This window comes from Rhinopithecus bieti, unplaced genomic scaffold (assembly GCF_001698545.2).
Source record: "Rhinopithecus bieti isolate Rb0 unplaced genomic scaffold, ASM169854v2 scaffold_2339, whole genome shotgun sequence".
NCBI classification, from domain to species: Eukaryota; Metazoa; Chordata; class Mammalia; order Primates; family Cercopithecidae; genus Rhinopithecus; species Rhinopithecus bieti.
This window is the reverse complement of record NW_016803819.1, coordinates 2,626,556-2,650,812: the sequence shown is the minus strand read 5'-3', so window position 1 is coordinate 2,650,812 and position 24,257 is coordinate 2,626,556. Positions and strand designations below refer to the sequence as shown.

General features: G+C 43.3%; 1 protein-coding gene across 1 annotated transcript in view; it reads left to right on the top strand.

The window, feature by feature from the left end:
• Nucleotides 1-6,525: 6,525 nt before the first annotated feature.
• Nucleotides 6,526-24,257, top strand: part of BEND4 (BEN domain containing 4) — a 33,661-nt gene continuing 15,929 nt past the window's right edge. The window contains 3 exon segments of the mRNA XM_017854789.1: nucleotides 6,526-6,902; nucleotides 6,904-7,094; nucleotides 14,729-15,295. Of these exon segments, the coding sequence (XP_017710278.1) occupies nucleotides 6,610-6,902; nucleotides 6,904-7,094; nucleotides 14,729-15,295 (1,051 nt within the window). The 5' untranslated portion in view covers nucleotides 6,526-6,609.

Genomic DNA, 24,257 nt, shown 5'->3' with positions numbered 1-24,257 from the left:
AAAGAAATAGCCAATCATCTATCACCTGAGAGCACAGCAGGAGGGACAATGATCAGGATATAAACCCAGGCATTCGAGCTGACAAAGTCTACCCTCTTTGATCCCCTCCCTTTGTATGGGAGCTCTGTTTTCACTCTATTAACTCTTGCAACTGCACTGTCTTCTGGTCCATGTTTGTTACGGCTCGAGCTGAGCTTTCGCTCCCTGTCCACCACTGCTGTTTGCCGCAGTCACAGACCTGCCGCTGACTTCCATCTCTCCAGATCCGGCAGGGTGTCTGCTGTGCTCCTGATCCAGCGAGGTGCCCATTGCCACTCCTGATCAGGCTAAAGGCTTGCCATTGTTCCTGCACAGCTAAGTGGCTGGGTTCGTCCTAATCAAGCTGAACACTAGTCACTGGGTTCCACCGTTCTCTTCCGTGACCCATGGCTTCTAATAGAGCTATAACACTCACCACATGGCCCAAGATTCCATTCCTTGTAATCCATTGAGGCCAAGAACCCTAGGTCAGAGAACACAAGGCTTGCCACCATCTTGGAAACAGGCCGCCACCATCTTGGAAGCGGCCAGCCACCATCTTGGGAGCTCTGGGAGCAAGGAACCCCTCTCCCCACCACCATAATAGGAGTATAAGAAATGAGGTCCCAGAGGCAAGGGGTAGTGACAGATCATGAGAGGCTTTAAGCTGTCAATTTTAAGGACTCTGCGTTTTACTCTAAGGAGGAAGATCAGAGAAGGCAGAGTGGAGACCACATTTTACGTATGTGTGTGTGTGTGTATGTATCTTTTTTGAGACGAATCTTGCTGTGTCACCCAGGGTGGAGTGCAGTGGCGTGATCTCGGTTCACTGCAAGCTCCGCCTCCTGGATTCTAGCGATTCTTCTGTCTCAGCTTGCCGAGCAGCTGGGACCACAGGTGCATGCCACCACACCTGGCTAATTTTTGTATTTTTAGTAGAGATGGGGTTTCACCATATTGGCCAGGCTGGTCTCGAACTCCTGACCTCGTGATCTGCCCACCTTGGCCTCCCAAAGTGCTGGGATTACAGGCATGAGCCACCGCGCCCGACCCACATGATTATATTTTAAAAGGATCACTCAGCTGCTGTTTTGAAAATAAATTGTCTCCCTGCTGCCAATCTGATCCTGTAAAGTTAATTGTCCACAAAGCAGAATGAATCTTTTAAAATACTATGAAATTACCCAGCAATCCACTCCCAGACATTTATTCCCCCCAAAATAAAACTCATGTCCACATAAAAACCTGTGTTTGTTCAGAGCAGCAATAGTTGTAACAGTTCAACACTGAAAACAACCAAAATGTCCTCCAACAGGTGAATAAAGAGCCTGTGGTACATCCATACCATGGAATCTACTCAGTAATTAAAACGAACAAACTACCGATGCACACAACAACACAGGTGGATCTCAAGGGCATTCAATTAAGTGAAAAATTTCAAAGGATCACATATTACACGATTCCGTTCACATAACTCTAGTGACATAAGATGTACCCATCGGAGGATATGGATGAAGGGTACCTTGGACCTCTCTGCAACTTCCTATGAATCTGTACTTACTTCAAAATAGAAAGTTGTTTTAAAGAAAGCACTGCAGAAAATAAATTGTGTTTCAATGGAAAACTATGCACTGCCTACATGCAACCCTTTCTCAGTTATCTGATTCTACTCTTTCATTGTCTTTGAATTATTTTTACAAGTTCTAAACTCTGCAAGTTTAGGTAACTGATAGACATGCAAACTGTCCCATCTGGCAGAGATTCCCTTTTCCTCACCTGCATGCCCCCATGGAAAAATAATTTACACATTCAATTCAACATTCCTTTATTCCACACCAACCTGTACTTCCCTTTGAACACTATAAGGGCCCTGAATAATTATGTTTAATAAAATCTTTAACACGTGTTCATTTTTATGTCTGTATGAGAGTCATGATTTTAACTTTTCTGAAAACATCATTTTTTAAGAACATAAATCTGGTCATGTCATTACCTCCGTGTAACTACCTCCAAGACTGCCCACTGCCTTTAAATCCCCCAAGTGTCCCATGATGTACAAGGCCCTGCACAGCCTGGGCCCAGCCCGCCTCTCTCCTCTCCTCCTTGCTCTGCCCCTTGCCAGGGCAATTCCCATGGCTTGCCCTCTTTCAGCTCCCTGAGAACATCAAGCTTGTTCCCATCTTATGGCTCTTGCACCTATAGTCCGTCAGCCTGGACTGCTCTTCTCATGGGCGGCTTTTTCTCATGAGTGAACTATTGTTCCACCGCAGAGAGATCATCTCAGTCACACTCCATCAAAAGTAACACCCTTGCCCTATTTTTTTTTTTTTTTTTGAGAAAGGGTCTCTCTTTGTTGCCCAGGCTGAGTGCGGTGGCACGATCTTGGCTCACTGCAGCCTCAACTTCCTAGGCTCAAGTGATCTTCCAGCCTCAGCCTCCTGAGGAGCTGAGACTACAGGTGCTATTAGCCACCATACCTGGCTAATTTTTTATTTCTGTGGAGATAGGGTGTCACTATGCTGCCCAGGCTGGTCTCAAACTCCTGGATGCAAGCGATTCTCCCACCTTGGACTTCCAAAGTGCAGGGATTACAGGCATGAGCCACCAAGCCCAGTCTCCCATCCTGGTTTTTCATCATTGTTTGTTTAGAGACAGGCGTAGCTCTGTCCTCCAGGCTGGAGTACAATGGCACAATCATAGTCCACTACAGCCTTGGACTCCTGGGCTCAAGTGATCCTCCTGCCTTAGCCTCCCAAGCAGCTAGAACCACAGATGCACACCACCCTGCCCAGTAATTATTATTTTTTTGTAGAGATGAGATCTCACTATATTGTTCAGGCTGGTCTCAAACTCCTGGGCTCAAGTGATCCTCCCCACTCAGCCGCCCAAAGTACTGAGATTACCAGCATGAATCACTGCGCCTGTCCCTAATCATAGTTATTTCTATTTGAAATAATGTTTTTCAGTTAGTTACTAGTTTGTTTACCTGTTCCTCCTAAATCCATAATAGTAGGACCTTGTGATCTGGGTTAGCATTATATCCTCCAGTGCTTAGAAATATACCTAGCACATGGTAGACACTCAGTAAATATTTGTGGAATAAATACCTGGGGAAATAAGGTAGCAAGATCCCCATCAGTGGAGGCATTTAAACATGATTTGCACAACCACTTGCCAGGGCCATCAAAAACTATGGGCAGAGGCTCAGTCACAAGAATAAAAGACTGCAAAGGTCCCTTCTAGTCCTGTGTACCTACGAATACATAGCCACCACACCTTTTTTGCTATGCAATGGGAAAAGCAAAGGAGTATTCCTCAGTCATTTTGTACCAAATGATAGCATGCATAGTCCTGTTCCTGCTGCAATATCATCTTGGCATTAAAATGTTGAAGCTAATCAGACATATAATTTCAAAGTGGAAGGTCATTATCTTGTCACAAAATTTTATTCCAATTACTTTTTTTCTATTATACGAAATGAATTAAAAGTAGCACAAAATATTGGGAGATCAAACAGTCAATCAGAAGCTCATTAAATATCATTGAAATTGGTGCAATAAAAAGCATTTCCCATGGCTGAGTTATTATTTAAAAGCTACATTCTGGATGGCTCAAGGAATTGACATGCTGCCAATCAAAAAATCACCCTGTCCATAAATAGCCACTCGGCTTTTAAAAGTTCACTCTCTCTCTTTTTTTTTTCTGAGATAAGAGTAAATATCTAAAAAGATTTAAAGTATGGGTGTAATTACTATTCTATCGGCTCCTATGAGACCCCCAAGACATCAGCAAAGTCACTACTGATAATCTAGGCCACAATTTAGAGCAAGATGCTCACAGAGTGCTACTAGTAATTTTATAAACACTTAAATACATTACATCGATGTACAATACTCAGTTAAACACAATCTCAGGCAGGGATTAGTGGTCAGTTATAATTTTAAAATTGCCTTCAACTCCACACTTAGAATAAACACTCACTTTATTTTTTAAAGAGTGATTCTTAAGTACTTCATTTTTCTATGAACCCAGGACCCAGATATAGGCAACTGCCCACATGAAAATCTGAAAGCTGATCATTTACAACTTTTAAATATTTTCCTCTGGGAACCTTCCCCTCCTCCAGCTTTTAAAAGCTAAATGACTAATTTGATTATTTCAGTTGATTATTTCAGTTTTATGAAAATGATCACTTTTGATGTAAAGGACAGCAGGTCCTTTTCAATAGAAAATATACAATAGAAGTATTGTTCCCAGTCTCTTCAGGTGTTTTAAGTGGTGAGGAGGATATACATTTAAAACTACATAGAAGAGAAAGCCCCCAGGTACGGGAAATTACTTCTTCAGAAGAACTAAAAGATTTCCCCCCTCTAAACGCCCCACACTGCCACCACCCCAATTTCTTTTCAAAAGCCAGGACTTATTGGCAAATTATCTGGGACTAAAGTGGGAGGAAAACACTTCAATGCAAAATTCAGAACTGCTTTATAGAAAGGAAAGTGTGGGGAGGTTTGTTATCATTTATTTCCTCCAGTATATCATTCAATTTCAGCTGTCTCACGTCTCAGAAGTAGCTCCCCCATTTCTCACTTACGTGCCTAAGAAACATCTCCCTGGCATCTCATTCTCTTTCTCTGTCTTTCACTAGCATTTCATTATTTCTTAACTGTCCCTCTCATGCTTGTCTCCTTTTCCTAGTGATCCACGTGTCCTCATTTAGCAGTTTTCAGAAGCCAGGGAGAAACATTGCAAATAATGTTAAATATGATTAATATCTTGAATTCCTTGAAATATGACATGCATGAGTTACAATGAAACCTCTTTTATTTCCCCATGAAATGCTTTTGCATAATGAGAAAGAAAATGTCCTCTATGCCCTAATCAGCCCTGACAGTTCCTGGACTCCCAAATACTTTTATTTATGGCATTATTTATTTCATCTCTAATAAATGGATGGGGGGGTAGAAGCACAGCACCATCTGAGGAAGCTGCAGGAGAGAGGGAGACAATCTAGGGGGGAATAATACAGAAGCTGAACCAGCAAGGGAGAGAGAAAAAAGCTTCCAAAGGAAAGGAGACCAGGGAAAGAAGAGGCCGAAAGATGTGAACCTCCAGAAGAAAATGGGTCACCTTCCAAAGAATAAAAGGAAGGGTCTGAAAAGGAAACAAACTCCAGAGTGCAGAGATGAGGGTCCTACAACAAGGAGCACCCAGAACTCTGACCTGGAGAACGAAAAAGGAAGGCTGAAAAGCAACCCTGCGGCAGGGTATGCTGGTTGGCCTAGAGGAGGCGTGATCTGAGATAGGCAGCAATGGACCCTCTGCTCCAAAAAGTGGCTGGGAGAGACAGGACATCTGCACCTCATGGAGGATCTTCCTCCAAACCAGAGATCTCTCATTCAAACGGCTACTGAAATTGGGCACCCTCCAGACCCTCGCCGGATGACGCCAGTTGCAGTGAGTAAGACAATGCAAGGAGTGAGTTCTCGGGTTACCTTGGTCTTGCAAGTACATATACACATATTAAAAATGACACTGTTGAAAGTAATCACCTCAAAGGGAAGTGTCAGGTCATTTCCCCACTCAATTGCACAGAGTCTACTGGGTATGAGAAGTCAGGAGCTGAATTCAAACAACCCGAATGCATCAGTGCAACAGCCACACACTCCCGAGTATCTGACTTTGGGCAATTCCCTTCGGCCTCTCTGCGCCTCGGTTTTCTCATCTTTATAATGGGGGGGTGGGGGGAATGATGGTGTCATGCACATTCTCAGGGCCCCTACGGGAAACAAATGAAAACGTGAAAAAGTTCTACGCCCTGCGCGCTTTTACGTTCCGCATGAGCTCAGAGGCCGCGAGGCTCCGGAAAGCAGGACCCCAGAGCCCCGTAAACACCGCGCGACCACCTGGGCCAAGATCTTCAAGAGGTTCTTTTCAAAAAGATCGGAGAGCAATTCCCGATTGGTAGAAGAACTTGCGGTAATACACACGTACTCTGACGACCCCGCCCCAACGACTAGCCCCTCCTCTGCGCAACCCCGAGGGTTTGGGGTCATGCAGGGGGCGCCAGGAGCTCATTTAGGAAGCCGGACCCCGCCCGCAGCCGCAGAAGCCACGAGTCCACATCTGGGTCTCTAAAGTCTCGCCGTAGCCAGATCCAGGATCCCCACCTTCTTCACCAGTTCCCGGGCGCCCTCCAGGTCCTCGCTTTCCCCCTTCCCCCCCTCCCCGTCGGAGGCGCGGAGCCGGCGGGCAGACCCCGCGGGCGGCTGCGGCGCCAGGCCCCGCCCCGCCCCCATTATCATTAGCAGATATTACCCTAAACACTTGCTCTTTACCTCCTTTCTCCCTCCAGGCATTGGCGAGGCGGCCTGTCAATCAGGAGCTCGGGCGGCAGCCCCCCGCGCGGGGGCTCGGCGATGCCAGCCTCAGCGACAGGCGGCGGCGGCGGCGGCGGCCACGGCACAAACACACACCCTCCCACACGCGCGCACCAGGGCAGAGCCGGCGGGCAGGCGGCGGAGGCACCCTCGGAGCCCGGCGCCCGGCGGGGAGGGGACGTGCTCCGGGGGACCGGCCCCGAGGCGCCGGATGGAGGAGGAGATGCAGCCTGCAGAGGAGGGGCCCAGCGTCCCCAAAATCTACAAGCAGCGCAGCCCCTACAGCGTCCTCAAGACGTTCCCCAGCAAGAGACCGGCGCTGGCCAAGCGCTACGAGCGACCCACCCTGGTGGAGCTGCCGCACGTGCGGGCGCCCCCGCCGCCCCCGCCGCCCTTCGCGCCGCACGCCGCCGTCTCCATCAGCAGCAGCGAGCCGCCGCCGCAGCAGTTCCAGGCGCAGAGCTCCTACCCCCCCGGCCCGGCGGGCGCCGCCGCCGCTCGTCGTGTCGTCGCCGTCCTGCACGCCCGCCACATCCCAGGGCCACCTGAGGACTCCGGCGCAGCCGCCCCCCGCATCCCCCGCCGCCTCGTCGTCGTCCTCGTTCGCCGCCGTCGTCAGGTATGGCCCAGGCGCGGCGGCGGCCGCCGGCACCGGCGGCACGGGTAGCGACGGCGCCAGCCTGGAGCTCAGCGCAGGTACCAACTCTCCGCACAACTTTCCTTACCGCCACGGCCGGGGGCAGCGGGAGGGGGCCCGGGAAGGAGAAGAGGGGGCCCGCCGACACTCTTCCGTGCTGGGCCGAGTTGGGACGTCTGGGCGCACCCTGAGGCCTCCCCGCGCGCCCGGAAACTTCGGGAGGATTCTCCAGCGCGGCTACGGCTGGGCTTCCGACGGCGCGCGCTTAACAGGTGGCTCCGCTGCTTGGATGTGGCGCCGGGAAGCACGGCTGTGGCGGTGGACGGCCGGGATCGCTTGGGCGTGGGCCGGAGTGGGGCCGGACGCCCCAGGGGGATAGCGGCGGCCGCTCCGGGAAAAGCTATAGAGCTTCTCGGGCCGCCCCGCTGGGACGCTCTAGTACTGCTTCACTTTTTCCGTCCGCTTCTTCCCTTTCGCTTCCTTACTCCATTTCTTTCTTCTCTCCACTTCTCCTTTGCCTTCTGGTGCTTTCTTCGCCACCTCTTTGATGTACTCTTACACTATCGCAGTCCACGCTGGTTGACTCTCAGCTGCTTTTTTCCTTCTGTCTTTTTATATGCGCCTGTGTTTCTCGGGTGCTGTCTGTCTTGCTCTTTCCCTTTCCCCTCCCACCCTCTGGTTGTGAGACTCGGGGCCCCGCGTCTGCCACGCCGTGGACTTCGCAAGGCGCGGGGAACCATCCCGTTCCTCCTCCCTGCCCGGGAGCCGCAGGCACTCTGCTCCCACCGCCCGCATCGTCGTCCCCGCCATCCCCTGGTCCCTGCCCGCCGCGGGGCCCTGCCTCTCCCGAGCATCTCGCCTGAGCTCTACAGAAACGCCTCGTGGGGAGCACCCACCCTGGGGTCCGCGACTCCTCTCCTTTATCCCGAGTCCGCGGGCGCTGCCAGGGCAAAGCAGCCCACTGCCTGCCTGCAGGGAGCGAGATGGGCTGGTTTCGAGGCCACAGCCTGAGGCCTGAGCCCAAGGGACCTCTCCACCAGCTCCCAGTGGGTGCAGCCACATTTATCCGCTCATTAGAGCTGAAAGTTCCTGCCAAGGCCTTTTATGACACTTTGGAGCCCCCCAAATCCTGCATGTCAGTGAATCTGAGACTTTTTTTTTTCCCCTGTGGGAAATAGAGGGTTGTGTCTAAATGAGTTATAGATGTCTCCACTAATAAATCTGTTGTTTGTCAATATTTTGACACTGAAGGATTGGTTTTGAAAAAGAAAACCTAATTACAGGTTATAGTGAAGACTTGATCTGTCACATCTCTCACTGACATGAAGATGGTTGATTGCTTTCAGTGGGATTCTTAGGTGGGCTTCCTTATTGTTTGTGGGGTATATTTTTTTCAGTTGCTCTTGCCCCAGTATTCCGTTGTGTTTGTATATTCTTCGGTAGGCAATTGGCTTACTTGATTTTCCTCCTTACTTTTCTTCTTTTTTCCCCCTTTCTTAAGGAGGTTCGTTTTCTTTCTGGTTTGGGATCTTATTTTCTCCTAAACTACTTCTTGTTCAGGCGTATGTTTATTTCTAGGCTCAGCTTTACCATCCTGTATTTTTACGTTGTTTTCCAGCCATTTGAGTCCTTTTCCCATTTTCTGTGTTTTGCTTTTACTCTTTCGCATAGCCTCAGTTTCATCATTTTCATTGAGGTTTTCTCCTCATTATCTGCCCAGGTCGGTTTTTCATCTCCTCTTGCTTTCTCTTTCCAGCCTTTGCTGACTGTCTTTCCATATTTTACTTCCTGTTATACACTGTAAATTTACCCCCGTCTCATTTCCATTTTCATCCATAGTTTTAGCTGGCTATATATTTCCTGCATTGCTTCTTTTTTTCTGCACCAGTCACTTGCTGTTCTTTCCTTGGTCACTTCTACCCTGGCAGTTTCCTTGCTGTCCTTCATTCATGTGGAGTGTTTTATTTTTTTTCCTCCCTTTTCTCACCTTGTTCTCAATGTTCTCTTTCAGTGTTCCCTCTAATGTCCTGTTTAGTTTATTTTGTCTCTGTTCACAGATGGAAATTATAACATCACTAAATCTAAAGGAGTGAAGAGGGGTTTTTTTGATGCCCTTCAAACTTCTCTGTATTTTCTTTTATTCTCACGGCTGCTTTTGTTGTTTTTAAGGGAGGTCATCGAGAGGGGTAAGCTTGATAGCACCAAGGGCTGGATGCCTCGTGCTTGCTGGAAAGATGGGAATTGGATGGTAGGTTTCTTCCATGCAGTGAGGAAAATAGTCTGGGGGGGAAAAGCCATTGAATTAGACATCATGAATTGTAGTCATAATATTAATCACTGATGGACAAAGCCATCTCTTAACAGGCACAGTGTTGTGAGTGGCCATCAGGGGAACAACCACTTGAAGAGCTGATTGGTTCTTTGAGAAATTAGTCGTTCCACTTTGAACCAATGAGCTTGTGTGCACAGACCCATGGCCATTTAAGCATACAGGGTGGGTGGGGAGGGGAGTGGTGCTTTGCCTGTTGCACCTTCGCAAAAGTGTATTTGCAGTGTCTGAGGCTACCTGGTAAAGTGAAAATAGCCAAAACATTCATGTGATGAAATGAATCAAGGACAGAAGAAGAGACATAACTGAGTGTCCAGAGTAAATGCAGTGAAAAGATGAAAGGGTTGAAGTGAATCTTAGTTGCCATTAAGGGCCATAACTGAGAGAGAAATATGTAATTAAAAATAGATTTTTTTCAACATTTTTATAAAATCTCATGAAGAGTATAATTTTCCTTAAAAGGGGTAATACACCATGGTTTTAAAAGCATATTTTTCCTCTGTGGGAGGCTTAGAGTTAAAACCCACGTAGATCTTGATATGCAGCCTAAATTTGGCATCAGGAAATGGGAAATTGCATCTTTAAGCAGAGTACAATCAAAAATGAATTACAATAAATCCTATATAATTGCATAGGTCATTCTCTTTAATGAGATTTTATTAACCTGACTGTCAAGCTTTTGAGTCAGGCAGATATTTTATCTTCTTCAACTGATAAAAGTGTCAGCTATAAACCACCATATAAATATTCATAAATCTACACATCTGTGGCAGCCTATCAGCATCATTCTTTTGGACATTAAAAGCATTCTAATTACTTTCTGTCTAGCAGAGCTGAAATGCTGCCTGTTATAGTATGTGCTTGGCAGGCATGATTGCTTTTGTTTGCCATCACAAATAGCAGCATCCTATTTTATATACCGATGGTCCAGAAAATATTCAGGGATTGACTGAGCAGGATGAATATTAGGAAGCACCATCTGGTTTTGATAGCACCGAGTATATTAACTCATCTGTTAATTTTTGACACATCATTGATTTATTTATTTAGAAAAATTGCATCCTGTTTTGCTGTGTTGATGTTTGCCATTATGAAAAAAAATTGGATGGCATTTTTTAAAAAAGACATAGTTCATTGATTTAAGACAAGGGTGGTGCTTCCAAAGATGCTTTCGTTTTCTAACTTATATTTTCTATGCCATGAAGTCATCTCTTAAAAAGAAGTTAAATTAATGTTTTAAGGAAATCATCTATTTTGAACTAGTTAGAAATCCTTGGGTAGATATAATATATGAGTACATGATAGTAGGTCACTAAAAAAGATTTCTGCTTCTGCATTTTTAATATTAATATATTTCACCCTTCGCTGGGCTAAAATCAAAAGGTTACCACTAATCTTGACTACTGTGATCTCCTTCATAGAAACAGAATTCTCTTGGGAATCTGCTGTGATGGGCAAATTCCATTCAAGGCTTTACTTACAAAGAAGGGCGGTAAAGTAGGGAGACTGTGTTTGATTGCCTACTTCCCATCTCTTCTTACTCACTTATCAGATTTAGGATGGATTAAACAACTTAAATTCAGACGAATTTCTCAAAATGAATTTTTTAATTAAAAAAAAATGGGTTCAGATTTTGGAATCGGACAAGGCACAATTTGCAGCATGATATTATCTCCCAATAGGTTGCACAATAAAGCAAAATAAATTAGAAGTGGGCATTTTGGAGGGCTTTGTGATTGTGATTTATTAACATTTTATGGCGTTTAATTTTAGGGAAGTTAGGGATAAAGTAGTCCTTCTGTAAACTGTTGATTGTCTCTTGCCATCACTTGAGTGGAGCATTCTATGACAAAAAAAAAAAAAAAAAAAAAATTAAAATCATAATACATGTTCACAGTTTGCTCAATTGAGAATCATAGATCAGTAGCCATTCAATTGTGCTCGTATGAAAACAGAACTTTTGTCCATTTCTTAATGATAATGGGCATCACACAGTACTTGCATTTGTAATTATATTCTGTCTAGAAGGCTAAAACTATTGCTGCATGCAATGTGTATTAGGTGGAAAGATTTGCTATTTTCCATCAAATGTAATGGTAGTATTTTTCATCACACTCTTCCATGTATCAATGTTAAAATAATATTCAAATAATTCAAGGTATTGAGAAGAGAAAAAATTCAACTTTAAGGGTGACAGTAGCCCTTTTTGTACATATCATTTCTGAAAGCAAATTCAGATTGAAGCGTTTAAAAAACTGCAGGCAAGAACTACTTTATGATTGTAGCTATTCTCTCGTATTCTGAGTGCACTTTAATAGATTATCTTCATAATGTAGTATATCACATAATGATTTTTTCTCAGCATGTTACAAGTTTATCCTTCAATTAAGAAAACAAATCACGCTTGTCCCTAAGTCAGATTTTTTTCTCTTAAAATCTATGCTCTAATGTGATTTATCAATATGATTAAAACTACTGAGTGTATTGTAGGACACCGAACAAATACATTCAAGCAGTTCTTACCAGGCAATTCTGTGTTAGACTTTCATATTTTGTCCCTTTCATCAAGGTTATGTTGGACTATGCTGATTAAAATGCAAACAGTAAATACAACTTCAGGTCTAGAATGGGATTATAGGATTAAAATGAATGAAAACTGCTGTTGTGCTAGAATTGAAAATTCCTAATCAATATCATCCTTTGATTTTACTAATAAAAGAACAGAAACCAGGAAGTAAAAAAAAATGAGTGTAACATCTTAAACCTCTTACTTGTATAATTCAACTGTTGGCATTCTTATTATTTGGTTTTGGCCATTGTAAATAAATGGCACCCAAATATTTTTGTGAGACACCAGATAAGAGTACAGATGGTGCGTCAAAGAGCATGTATCAGATAGTTACAAAGTATAAGTTCAAACTAACAAATTGTTTAACAAAATATGTTTTGTCCACCTACCTTGACAAATACACCTTCATGGTAACCAGGTTTGGAATTTACAGCCAACCCATGTCTTTCTCTCCCTACTCCCAGCTTTATCTTCCACCAGGAGGGACCTCATATACACATATGTGGAGGTCCCAGTCCACACTTCCAGGATCTGACACCATGGTCACTGTCTTTGGATTGATGGCTAAAGAGAAGATGGCAGCATAGATCCTTAAAGCAGTTTTAGTGGGGAATTCCTGGATCTTGGGGTACTTGGCCATGGGGACAGGATTGGCTGGAGAAGGAGGGTCAGGTGGCGGTTCTGTTGCTAAGGTCTGAGGGTCTAGAATGGAAATTCCTAAGAATAAGAAAGTACTATCCTAAGAAGAAACTAGTCCTATGGACTCAACCAGCCTAGCGTGGACTTGCTACCCCCACGCCAGTCAAGTAAATCTGATAATGCTATAAACTGAGATGCTCTATGTATGTACAAGAGTACTTGCTGTGTGTTCAGTAACTATTTCTCAAGGCGTTGTGCTGGCCTCTCACACTCCAGTGCAGTTTATGATCCTCTACTGAGTAGAAGAGATCAGGCTTCTGTTCTGACTTGCAGTTTTTCAGCGGGATTCAGGATTTGGGAGATGTAACGGATGCTTCCTATGTGCCAAACACTGTGCTATATGGGCTTTACATATATATTCTTTTTTTTTTTTTTTTCTGAGATGGAGTCTCACTCTGTCTCCAGGCTGGAGTGCAGTGGCACCACCTCAGCTCACTGCAACCTCTGCCTCCTGGGTTCAAGCGATTCTCCTGCCTCAGCCTCCTGAGTAGCTGGAACAACAGGCATGCGCCACCATGCCCAGCTAATTTTTGTATTTTTAGTAGAGACAGGGTTTCACCGTGTTGGCTAGGATGGTCTTGATCTCCCACCTCGTGATCCGCCCACCTTGGCCTCCCAAAGTGCTGAGATTACAGGTGTGGGCCACCATACCCAGCTGCTTTACATATATATTCTTATTAAAAAGTTGGAAAAGAGCACTTGGACCCCTCTCCTCTGATTATCTTAGTTATTTCATGAGAGAATAGCAAGAAAAAAGAACATAGTGGAATATTGAGCACTGCGTGGAGTTCTCCTGAAGTGTGGTTTCCTTGGTCTTACATCCTGGGTGTGTTCTAGGGGATTTCTTATTGAAGCTGTTCTAGCCCTTTATACCCATAGCAGCCCTTGAACATCTCACCATTTTTTGTTCTGAAAGTTTTTTTTCCTCCCAAAAAAAATACTGCTAGTCAACATTTTCAGGGAGAGCTAGTGCTAGTTTCATTTTTATCTTAAACAATAGTTATAGGCATCTAAAATCTCGAATATTTTGTTTGTTGCCATTATTCTGGGAAAGGAGAGAGGAAATAAGAGACATCCTCATGCTTCTGTGTCAGCTCTGAAAAGTGCCCCTCTCTGTGTTTATAATAGCCCATTCTAGGTGGCAATCAGGAAAGAAGTGAATCTACCTTGTGACATTTATATTTAGGGTAAATTTTCAAGACCTTTCGATATCATTAAATTATGTTTTCACAATTTGGGTTTTCCCCTTTTGTTTTGCAGTGAGTTGATTGCTTTTGTTTGCTTTTTGCTTTCACTGGTTGACAGTATGCTTTAGAATTCATGTACATGGGCTAAGAGGCACCCGTGCCTTGTGCCATTTTAGAATATTTGGCAGTCTACTGTAAGAGATTCTAAGAAGTTATACTACTGATTTTCAGATGATCAGGTTAGCCTAAACGTTGGCCTTGACAAGAAATCCAAGTTAGCAAATAAATGAAAAGAAGGAATAGTGAACACAGATGTTAGAAGACACATACAGTTTTGTGTTCATCCTGTGCCCATAGGCCCACTCTTTGCTTTACCTTAGATTTCTAGTGAGCTCTTCAGAAAGACTTATCTTTCTTTTCCAGTTTGCATCTGGGAGCTATGTACTCTCGGCAGGGATTGTATCAACTGATTGATCGCAAGGGCATGAGGGCACTCCAGAAATAGAAGTAATGATTGCTTTAAGCCCTCCTATCAATGAGGAATTGAGTCTGCAGTGGCTGACTTGATTCGTTAGAGTAAGGATATTAATGAAACCAAAGGTGTGAGTTCAGACCTGTGTAGCCAGTTAATGCCACAGAGAGGAAAATCTCTATATGGTGCCCAGAGTCACAGTCCAGCCGTTTCCTAGAGCAAGAGACTGGGTGTGACTCATCTAGCATCCCGCAGTCGCAGAACAACAGGAAGCTATGCATTCTATTCATAGTGGATTTACTGTGTCGTCTTGGCTTATGACAGAGAGTAGAAATACATATTTTTAACATGTTTGAATGTTGAGCTCAAAATTGAGGACTTTATTTATATTTTGCTGTTGACTGTTGGTCACTGATGTATCTTTTCATTTGTTTCAGAGAGTCGAATGATCTTGGATGCCTTTGCCCAACAGTGCAGTCGAGTTCTTAGCCTCTTAAATTGTGGAGGAAAACTCCTGGACTCCCGCCATTCTCAGTCCATGATTTCTTGTGTAAAGCAGGAAGGCTTAAGTTACAACGAAAGACAGGAGCACTGTCACATTGGGAAAGGGGTCCACAGTCAGACCTCAGACAATGTAGACATAGAGATGCAATATATGCAAAGGAAACAACAAACTTCTGCCTTTTTGAGGGTTTTCACTGATTCTCTACAAAATTACTTGCTCTCGGGGAGCTTTCCGACTCCAAACCCCTCGTCAGCCAGTGAATATGGCCACCTGGCCGATGTGGATCCTCTGTCAACCTCTCCTGTGCATACGTTAGGTGGCTGGACTTCCCCAGCAACGTCCGAATCCCATGGCCACCCATCTTCATCTACACTGCCAGAAGAGGAGGAGGAGGAGGAAGAGGAAGGCTATTGTCCTCGATGCCAGGAGCTGGAGCAGGAGGTTATTTCACTGCAACAAGAAAATGAAGAGCTCAGAAGGAAATTAGAGAGCATCCCAGGTATCCTGCCGTATTCCTTGCAAGACAACTGCAACCCTTCTTTCTTTCACTTGTCTCATCTGTCTGTCTGTATTTCTGTACTCATGTGTGTGTATGTGTTATGTATGTGTGGGCTTTTTTTGTTTTTTGGCCAGTGATGTAAAAAAGTTGGAAAAAACAGACATGCTCAAGGGCTTCTTAGCCCATCCAGTGCCAGACAGAAATTGTAGGATGAGCCACTAGCCTGTTTACTTCCAGCTACCGTGTTCTTGTGTATAGAACGCCATAGTCCTATTAAAAGGTATCTCTATCAGTATAAAAATCATTTCTAGATGTGCTGCTTTGACAATGAAATAGGTCAGGTGCTATAAGCCTATTTTCTTAAAAAGTGGTCCTGTTCCTTTAAAATGGGTTTTGAATTTTTAAAAACTTTGATCCTATGCATTTTGTTAGTCAATGATAGAAATTAAAATGAAATACTTTGAGAGGCAGAACTCAAGTAGCACTGAACAAATGAAATGATTTTTTCTATTTCATTAACTTTCCCTGCCTTTTCTTTTAAGTTTCAACAAGCATAATCTCTTTAGCATGTACACTGTCCTTTACTGTTATTAAGAAACTATAAAACTAATAGGTCAAAGATAGACCAGTAATTCAACTGGCCCCAAACTATTTGTGGCTGGCCTTGGCTAAATATGAGGCATTTCCTGCCTCTTAGAGACACTAGATTTTCAGAGTAGTAAAATCATCTTTCTGGCAAGACATTCTCTCTGGGTTGCAAAGTCTTTTTTATTTTTTATTTTTTGAGAGGGAGTCTCACTGTGTTACTGAGACTGGAGTACAGTGGCAACGTGTCGGCTTACTGCAACCTCCGTCTCCTGGGTTCAAGCGATTCTCGTGCCTCAGTCTCCTGAGGAGCTGAGATTACAGGTGCCCACCACCTCTCCTGGCTAGTTTATATATATACATATATATTTTTTAGTACAGATGGGGTTTCACCATGTTGGCCAGGCTGGTCTTGAACTCCTGACCTCAGGTGATCCACCCACCTCGGCCTTCCAAAGTGCTGGGACTACAGGAGTGAGCCACCACGCCGGCCCTGATTTTACCTTTATCTTTGAATTCATTCCTGTATGTCTGTGGCTTACAGAAGACAAGATCATTAACAAGAACAATCTCTTCAAACCTTTTTAATTGTGCAGTCGTTGCTAAAAAGTGTTGAAGCTTGTGCCCACCAATCTACACATTTATTGGTTAATTGCGTACATGTACTACTATTCTAATATATTGGGGTTCAAAATAAATCATACATAGGAAATTTTAAAATTTTAATGCCGATACATGTGTATAAATATAAGTTATATTCTTTTTTATTTTTAATTGAGACGGAGTCTCACTCTGTCGCACAGGCTGGAGTGCAGTGGCGTGATCTTGGTTGACTGCAGCCTCTGCTGCCTGAGTTCGAGCGATTCTCCTGCCTCAGCCTCATGAGTAGCTAGGACTACAGGCACGCACCACCATGCCTGGCTACTTTTTTCTTTCTCTTTTTTTTTTTTTTTTTTTTTGTATTTTTAGTAGAGACAGGGTTTCGCCATGTTGGTTCGGCTGGTCTCAAACTCCTAACTTCAGGTGATCCGCCTGCCTTGGCCCACCAAAGTGCTGGGACTACTGGCGCGAGCCACTGCACCCAGCCAGTATAAGCTGTATTCTTTTCCTAATACAGTATCTTTGTATCACTCAATTTGGCAGCTGATCTAGAAAGAAGGAAATGTTAAAGAAAGCTACCCACTTGTTTATTAGTAGACAAAGGAAGCAAAAAGAAGGTTTTATCATTTAAAATATTCTCCAAATAGAGCTGAGGTTTGGTTCAGAACATTTTGGAATTAGATTAAGTGCAGTTGTCTTGTGGAGGTGGGGAAGTAAGAGGTGCAGCAAATCCATTTTCTCCTTTTGCATTGGAGCCCTGGAGTTAGATGCAGACGCGTAATGTTTTCCCACGCCAGGCAGGCACCAACTACAAGAGGGACACTGGGTAGAACCCAGAAGAATGTAATGGAACCAGATCACTCCTGGTTTCCCCAAGTCCGAGACGTGGTTGCAGCTGGCACACTGTGGGATTTTACAAGTCTCACAGCTATGTAACCCATGCTTACTTAGTTCATTCTGGGTTTATCTCACAGGTGTTTTTCTTGTCACCCCCACTGCCCCTCTTTAACTGGGGCAGAAAATAGTGTCCTAGAGGTCATCCAGCTACAGAGACTTTCGTCAGCCACTCAGAACCATAACCAAAGGAGCCTTCCTAGCTTTTGAAGTGCTTAGTGGCACTCCTTGATCTCATCTTGGGAAAGAGTTTCAGAGTGCAAGGACAGGTGACAAATGTCCTAAGTAGTATTGTCTAATTCCTGGTCCTAAATATTTGGCAAGCTGTATGTCCTTGATGTGTCCTAAGCAAACTTGGGGTTCAGTCCCACTCTCACTTACCGAACCCATAGCAGGTCAGGCGCTTTGTGGTAGGGGTTCACTCTGTTGGCTTGCCACTAATCACTGTGTTTTGTACTTCCCAGAAAGATGGAAATGCTGCCATTTCTTGAACCTTCTTGATGATCAAACATTGAATTGACACTGGTTGAAATTAGGCTAATGATCAGTCCTATTACTGTAAACATTCAACCGTGTTGACAGTCCCCTCCCTGAACTTGAACCCGCAACCATTTCACATGGATAACTGTGTTTACGTTAAGTAATACATCCAGCAATATGGATGAAAAGCCAGTTTATTAATTATGCATAGTAAAATAGTATGCAGTGAAGAAAATATTAGTTTATTTGTGATTACTTACCACGTCTTTCTGACCTAGGGACCCCTTAATATTGGAAAACAGGTTAAAGTGTCACTTGGAGATGAAAACTTGATCAAAGGGAGAAGTCACTGCCCTCTTGCCCTTACCTCTCAATGCCCATTTTTACCTAAACAATAAACCAGTCTGTGAGTGACACCCAGGAATCCACTTTTTACTTGATTAGCTGTGCATTTTGGGTGGAGGGGTATCGTTATCATTTGAAGAAAAGTGTGCTATGTGGTACACTGGTTTTGCATAGAATAAAAATGTTTTGTCCTACAGTAACTCTCCTACATAATTTGGGATGGATTTTCCCTAAGCAGTGGTCTCAACAATACCCCATCGTTCTAGAGGCCAATACATTTCTGTGGAAGGACCTGAGGCTTTCTTCGAGTAAAATCTACCTGTGTTGTGGGAATCACTTCTTTACAGCCAAGCAGCATGGATGAATACAAAGGAGAAGGCAACTCTCAGCAGTTAGCACAGAAAGTAAGGTTGAAAAGGAGATGGGTCAGCTGCTGCAGGTCAGAGCCCAGGCAGCGTTCCTCGGTCATTTCTCTGCCTGTCCGGAGGAGTGCTGTTGAGGATTTTTTTTTTTTTTTTTTCCTGAAATAAAGCCTTTATGCCTGGGAGCAGTTCTTGAAATGAGAGTTAAAAATAAACAAGCCTATCAGTCTACAAGAAAAAATGATTTCACTTGGGCATCTCTCAAGGGAAAAGGTGAGAAACCATACCAAAACAAAGAAGTTGTGGGCAGGCACTATTTCTGGCACTCCTCTGAGAGGGGCAGTGTTACGGTATTATTTGCAGTCTTTTGATGATCAGCTACATGCGGCAAGGCAGGGGCTTCTGGAAAATCCTCTCTAACTTTTCAGAGTTAGTTGCAGGTGTAGGGAATTCAAATTTTATCCCAATGAAATAGCAGCACATTTTCTTCTGTATTGGATCACCACACTAGAAAATTAGAAAGTGTTTAGAAGTAAAATTTTTTGAAAAGAAAGTGAAATTATGTTAAAAGAAAAAGCCACAAAAGCAGAAGACTTTTGAATCAGGAGCATGAAGGGATGAGAGGTTTTTAAAAGAAGGAAAATAGTGCATAGAACTCTCATTGGAGAGAGTGTCAGTTTAGAGTAGTCACGTTTGCTTAGGAAGCTTAGTGAACACTAAGGAGAACTTATAAAGGAGGACAAATATAAAATAACCATATTTCATCTAATTTAAGATGCCAGTGGATGTAAGCTACACCAGTCTTTATGTTCCACTAAGAAAGAAGAAATCATAATTGTACATTTTAATTACCTTTGAACATAAAGTCCATAGATTTTAAATATGAAAAACTGTGGGTCTTAGAATCATAAAATGTGGTAATTTTTGCTAAGAAAAGTCCAAAGTAAAATAATTATAACACATTAAGAATACCTTGAAATTTTCTGTGTGCCAAATATAGGAAGGATCTGTCTATTGTTGATATTTTAATTAAATTTTGTTTTGTAAAGTTAAAGTATACAAAATGAAGTTATAGGATATATAGATAGTTAAAAGTTACTGTAGTGAAGCTGTGTCTATCATCTCACATAGTTACCCATTTTGCTGTTCTTATAGTAAGAGCTGCTAAAATCTACTCAGTAGCCTTACTCTCAAGTACGGTACAAATCTGTCACCTGTACTCCTCATGTTGTGTTGGATCTCTAGACCTATTCATCCTACATATGTGTTACTTCGTAACGTCTGAGCTATATCCCCCCATTTCCACTCCAACTCCCCACCCCTTGTAGCTACTGCTTTGTTTTCTAGCTCTGTGTATTTGAATTTTTCTTTATTTTAGGTTCCATATGTAGGTGAGATCTTACAATATTTTTCTTTCTGAGTCTGGCTTAACATAATGCCCTCCAGACTCACCCATGTTGTGGCAGTGGCAAAATCTTGTTCTTTTTTAGATCAGAATAATAATTCTATCCAATAATACACCACAGTTTCTTTATCCACTTGTCTGTTGACAGACAGTTAGGTTGTTTCCATGTCTTGGCTATTGGGAATAATGCTGCAATGAACTTGGGAGTGCAGATGTCTTTACAAGATGTTGATTTCATTTCTTTTGGGCATATGTCCAGGAGAAGGTTTGCTGGGTCATATTTTTAATTTTCTAGGAAAATTCCAATACTGTTTCCCATGTCTATACCATTCTACATTCCCACCAATGGTGTAGAAGAGTTCCCTTTTTCCCATACACTCACCAACACTTGTTATCTTTTGACCTTTTGCTAACAGCCATCCTAACTGGTGTCAGGTGGTGTCTCATAGTGGTTTTGATTTGCATTTCCCTGGTGATTAATGATGTTGAGTACATTTTTATATATATGTTGGTATTCTTTGGAGAAGTATCTGTTCAGGTATTTTGCCCATTTTGTAATTGGGTTATTTGTTTTTCTAGTGTGGAGGGGTGTGAATTCCTTATATATTTTAGATACTAATCCCATGGTTTGCAAAAATTTTTTTTCAGACCATAGATTGCTGTTTCATTTTGTTGATTGCTATGCAGAAACTTTTTAGTGTGATGCAGTTCCATTTTAAAATTTTGCTTTTGTGGCCTGAAAATTCTGTTGTTGTTCTATGTAGTAAGAGCTGCTAAAATCTACTCAATATCCTTAATCTCAAGTACAGTACAAATTTGTTACATTGGGTTATTTATTCTTGCTTTTGTGGCCTGAGCTTTTATGGTACCTAAAAAATTATTTCCAAGGCCAGTGTCCAGAGCATTCTCCCTGTGTTCTTTGTCTTCCAGGACTTTTATAGTTTCTGGTCTTGTATTTGGGTCTTTTATCCATTTTGAGTTTATTTTTGTGTATACTGTAAGGCAAGGATCTAATTTCATTCTTTTGCATGTAGAAGTCCAGTTTTCCCACACCCTTAGTTGAAGAGCATTGTTAATGTTTTTGTAGGACCCTCTACTTTCTGAAAAGTACTTTTTTAAATTATCTCATTTTATCCTCATAACTCCATGGGGCCACAGCAAATATTAATATCATTCCTATTTTACAGACAGAGAGGTTGGATACTGAGCTCAGTTGGAAACCTAGGATTACAATCCAAGCCTCTGACTCCAGATCTAGTTTGTTACCCCTTGCCACCCTCAAAACAGCTGATTCTCATTATTCAACATCGTTGTGTTCTATAAAGTCACTGTGAGCACCACATTGAGAATATTAAAACATTCCTCGTAGGGGAAATACAGAGCTAGGTTCTTAAAAGCCTCTGTTCACAGCAGTTTCATCAGCTGGTCAGTATATAACTTTGTTTTATGTGCGTGTTTATTTAAAGAGACCTTATTTAATAATTATCGCTGGTTGAGTAACGGCACTATAGTTCATGCCCGAATGAGGTGTATCTAACATGCTTGTTTTCTCTGTAAGACGCATCACAGTCTTCTTGTGCTTAGGAACAGTAGACAGCACTTCAGTGCTACAATTGGGGCCATTTGAAACAGTGCGATCACCAACAAAAGTCACAAAAATACAACACCTGTAGCACTAAATAATAGACCATGGTGAGGACACTTGTTTACAGTGATGAGAGCTGAAACAAGAAGGCAGAACATTGCCTTGTTGCGCTTCAGCTGGGAATGTGTGCATATCAGGTTTGCAGTACTCTGCACATGCCTGTGAGTCACTACAAAAGCACCACAAGGTCTGATTTGGGGGTTACAAATACATTTTGGCAAGTAAAGCACATTTGCACATACCGAATCCATGAATCCTCATCAGGATCCACTGTACCAACTCCAGAGGCTATAAACTAGAGAACTAACCTTGGATTCTGCAGTTCTGATCTTGTTAGTCCACTGTTGTCATTCTCTAATTAAGAAAGTTTTAAAGTGGTCAGTCATGTCAGTTTTTGAATAACAGGAATTTTGCAAGAACAGAACACCCCACAGTAGATGCAGTGTAGACGTGTGCTAGTATTCTCCGGTGCCCTCACCACCCTCCAAACTTAAATATACCCACAAGGGCCTGTGGGAGGGAAAATGCTCAGGTCGATTTCTGATCCTGAGAAACTCACGGATCATATGTAAAATGGGGGCTCTGAGGTAGATGAAAAGAACTTAGTACATTCTGAGTATTAGAGCGAATGATAGGGACAGAGGAATAAAGAATTGAGTTCTTTCACTGAGAATTTGGTGAATGTCATCATGGCTTTTGGTTACAGCTATCAGTGACACTGAGGGAGACAGAGCAACAGGAGGTAAAGAGAATGGATTCGGAGTCAAAGCCATGTTTGAATCTCCTCTCCTGCTACTTGGTATCTGTGATTGTTTTGGCAAATTGCTTTAATCATGCCAAACCTCAGTTTCCCTTTCTATAAAGTGAGGTTAATAATACTGTAGGGATGTTGAAAGTACCAAAAGCAATGAAGTCATGGTTGGGTGCCTACTAGTCTTCCAGTAAGCACTCAATAAATGGAAACTTTAAGAAAAAGAGGAAATTATTCTGTGCCTAGTGCTCCAGGAATCATACGTTGTTTTCCTTATGATAAGTGGTATTCTTACTTTACAAAGGTGTCGCCATTCAATTAGTTGGCCAGATGGGGAACCTCGGATCTATCCAGAGCTCATCTCTCCTTCTGACTCCCAGTCAGCCTCCACTCTTCTGGGTCCCACCTCTTACACACCCATCAGTGGGACCTCTCCTTTCTCTCCACTAGTGTCAACCAGGCTCATCTCATAACTGGAGCTGTTGCAAGAGTCACTAAGCTCCCCTCCCAGACTCCAGTCCTTCCCACACCAGACTCTAGTCTCTCCCCAAAACAGCCCCAGGTCCCCCACTGCCAAAGAGCCTCTAAGGGCTTCAGATAGTCTATGGAGTAAATTCTAGCATCCTCAGTGTGACACACAAGGTTCTTCAATTCCTGGATCTTTTCCTGTCTGTCTTTGGAGACTCAGCCCTCAATGCCCACCAGACACGAAGTGTTCCAACCCCATTGGACAGTTTGTGAATCCCTGAACAGCCAAACACTTCCATACTTCAGGCCTTCCTTTACTCCTGCTATTCCTTTCAACCTAAGAACATACTCCTTTTCTCTCCACTTGAGAAACTCCTATCCATCCTTTAGTACCCAAGTCAGGTGACACTGTAACAAATGCTTCCCACAGTTCCCAAGCAAAATTCATCACTTTTCATAGCAGGTCATGCAGATTCTGTTATTGTTACCATAGGAAGTTGTTACTCTATATGTGTCTGTGTCTCCTGATGTCCTGATATGAAGAGAGACAGGCCATGGAGGTCCTTGAGGACAGAGGCTCAAAGTCATCTTTGTGTCCCCTCTTTCCTAGCCCACTGTTAGGCATGTTGTAACATCTACATGTTAATTGAATTGAATTAATGGAATGAGGATACTGACATGAACAAAAATATAACTGCGCATCTGTAGGCTGACTAATACTTACAGCTCATTGTTTATTTCTAAATATTTACAATTCAGGAGCTTATACTTTACAGAGATGATGTGAATAGGGCACGTAAAGATGATGAAACACACAGATGGCCATGGTTGTCAGAGGACAGTAAATAATTCAGTTGCCCTATAAAAGTGTATGTGGAGTATTTTGAGATGTTTTAAGTCCTTGAAAACAACTGTATAGCAAGATAGATTAAATATTACTTGAAGGGTGAAGAGAGAAACTCTGATCAAGATTTTAATGCAATGAAAATTAGGAACTAGAGACCCAAGCACCCTTAAGATGGGCAAAACCAGAATCTGAGCGGTTTTCCCCAAGGAAAACTATTTAGGAAGACCATTTCACTAGTCTCATTTCCCAGCTGCTCATACAAGACAGCACAGGCAACAGAGTCGGCCGGGCGCGGTGGCTCAAGCCTGTAATCCCAGCACTTTGGGAGGCCGAGACAGGCGGATCACGAGGTCAGGAGATCGAGACCATCCTGGCTAACATGGTGAAACCCCGTCTCTACTAAAAAATACGCAAAAAACTAGCCGGGCGAGGTGGCGGGTGCCTGTAGTCCCAGCTACTCGGGAGGCTGAGGCAGGAGAATGGCGTAAACCCGGGAGGCGGAGCTTGCAGTGAGCTGAGATCTGGCCACTGCACTCCAGCCTGGGCGACAGAGCGAGACTCCGTCTCAAAAAATAAAATT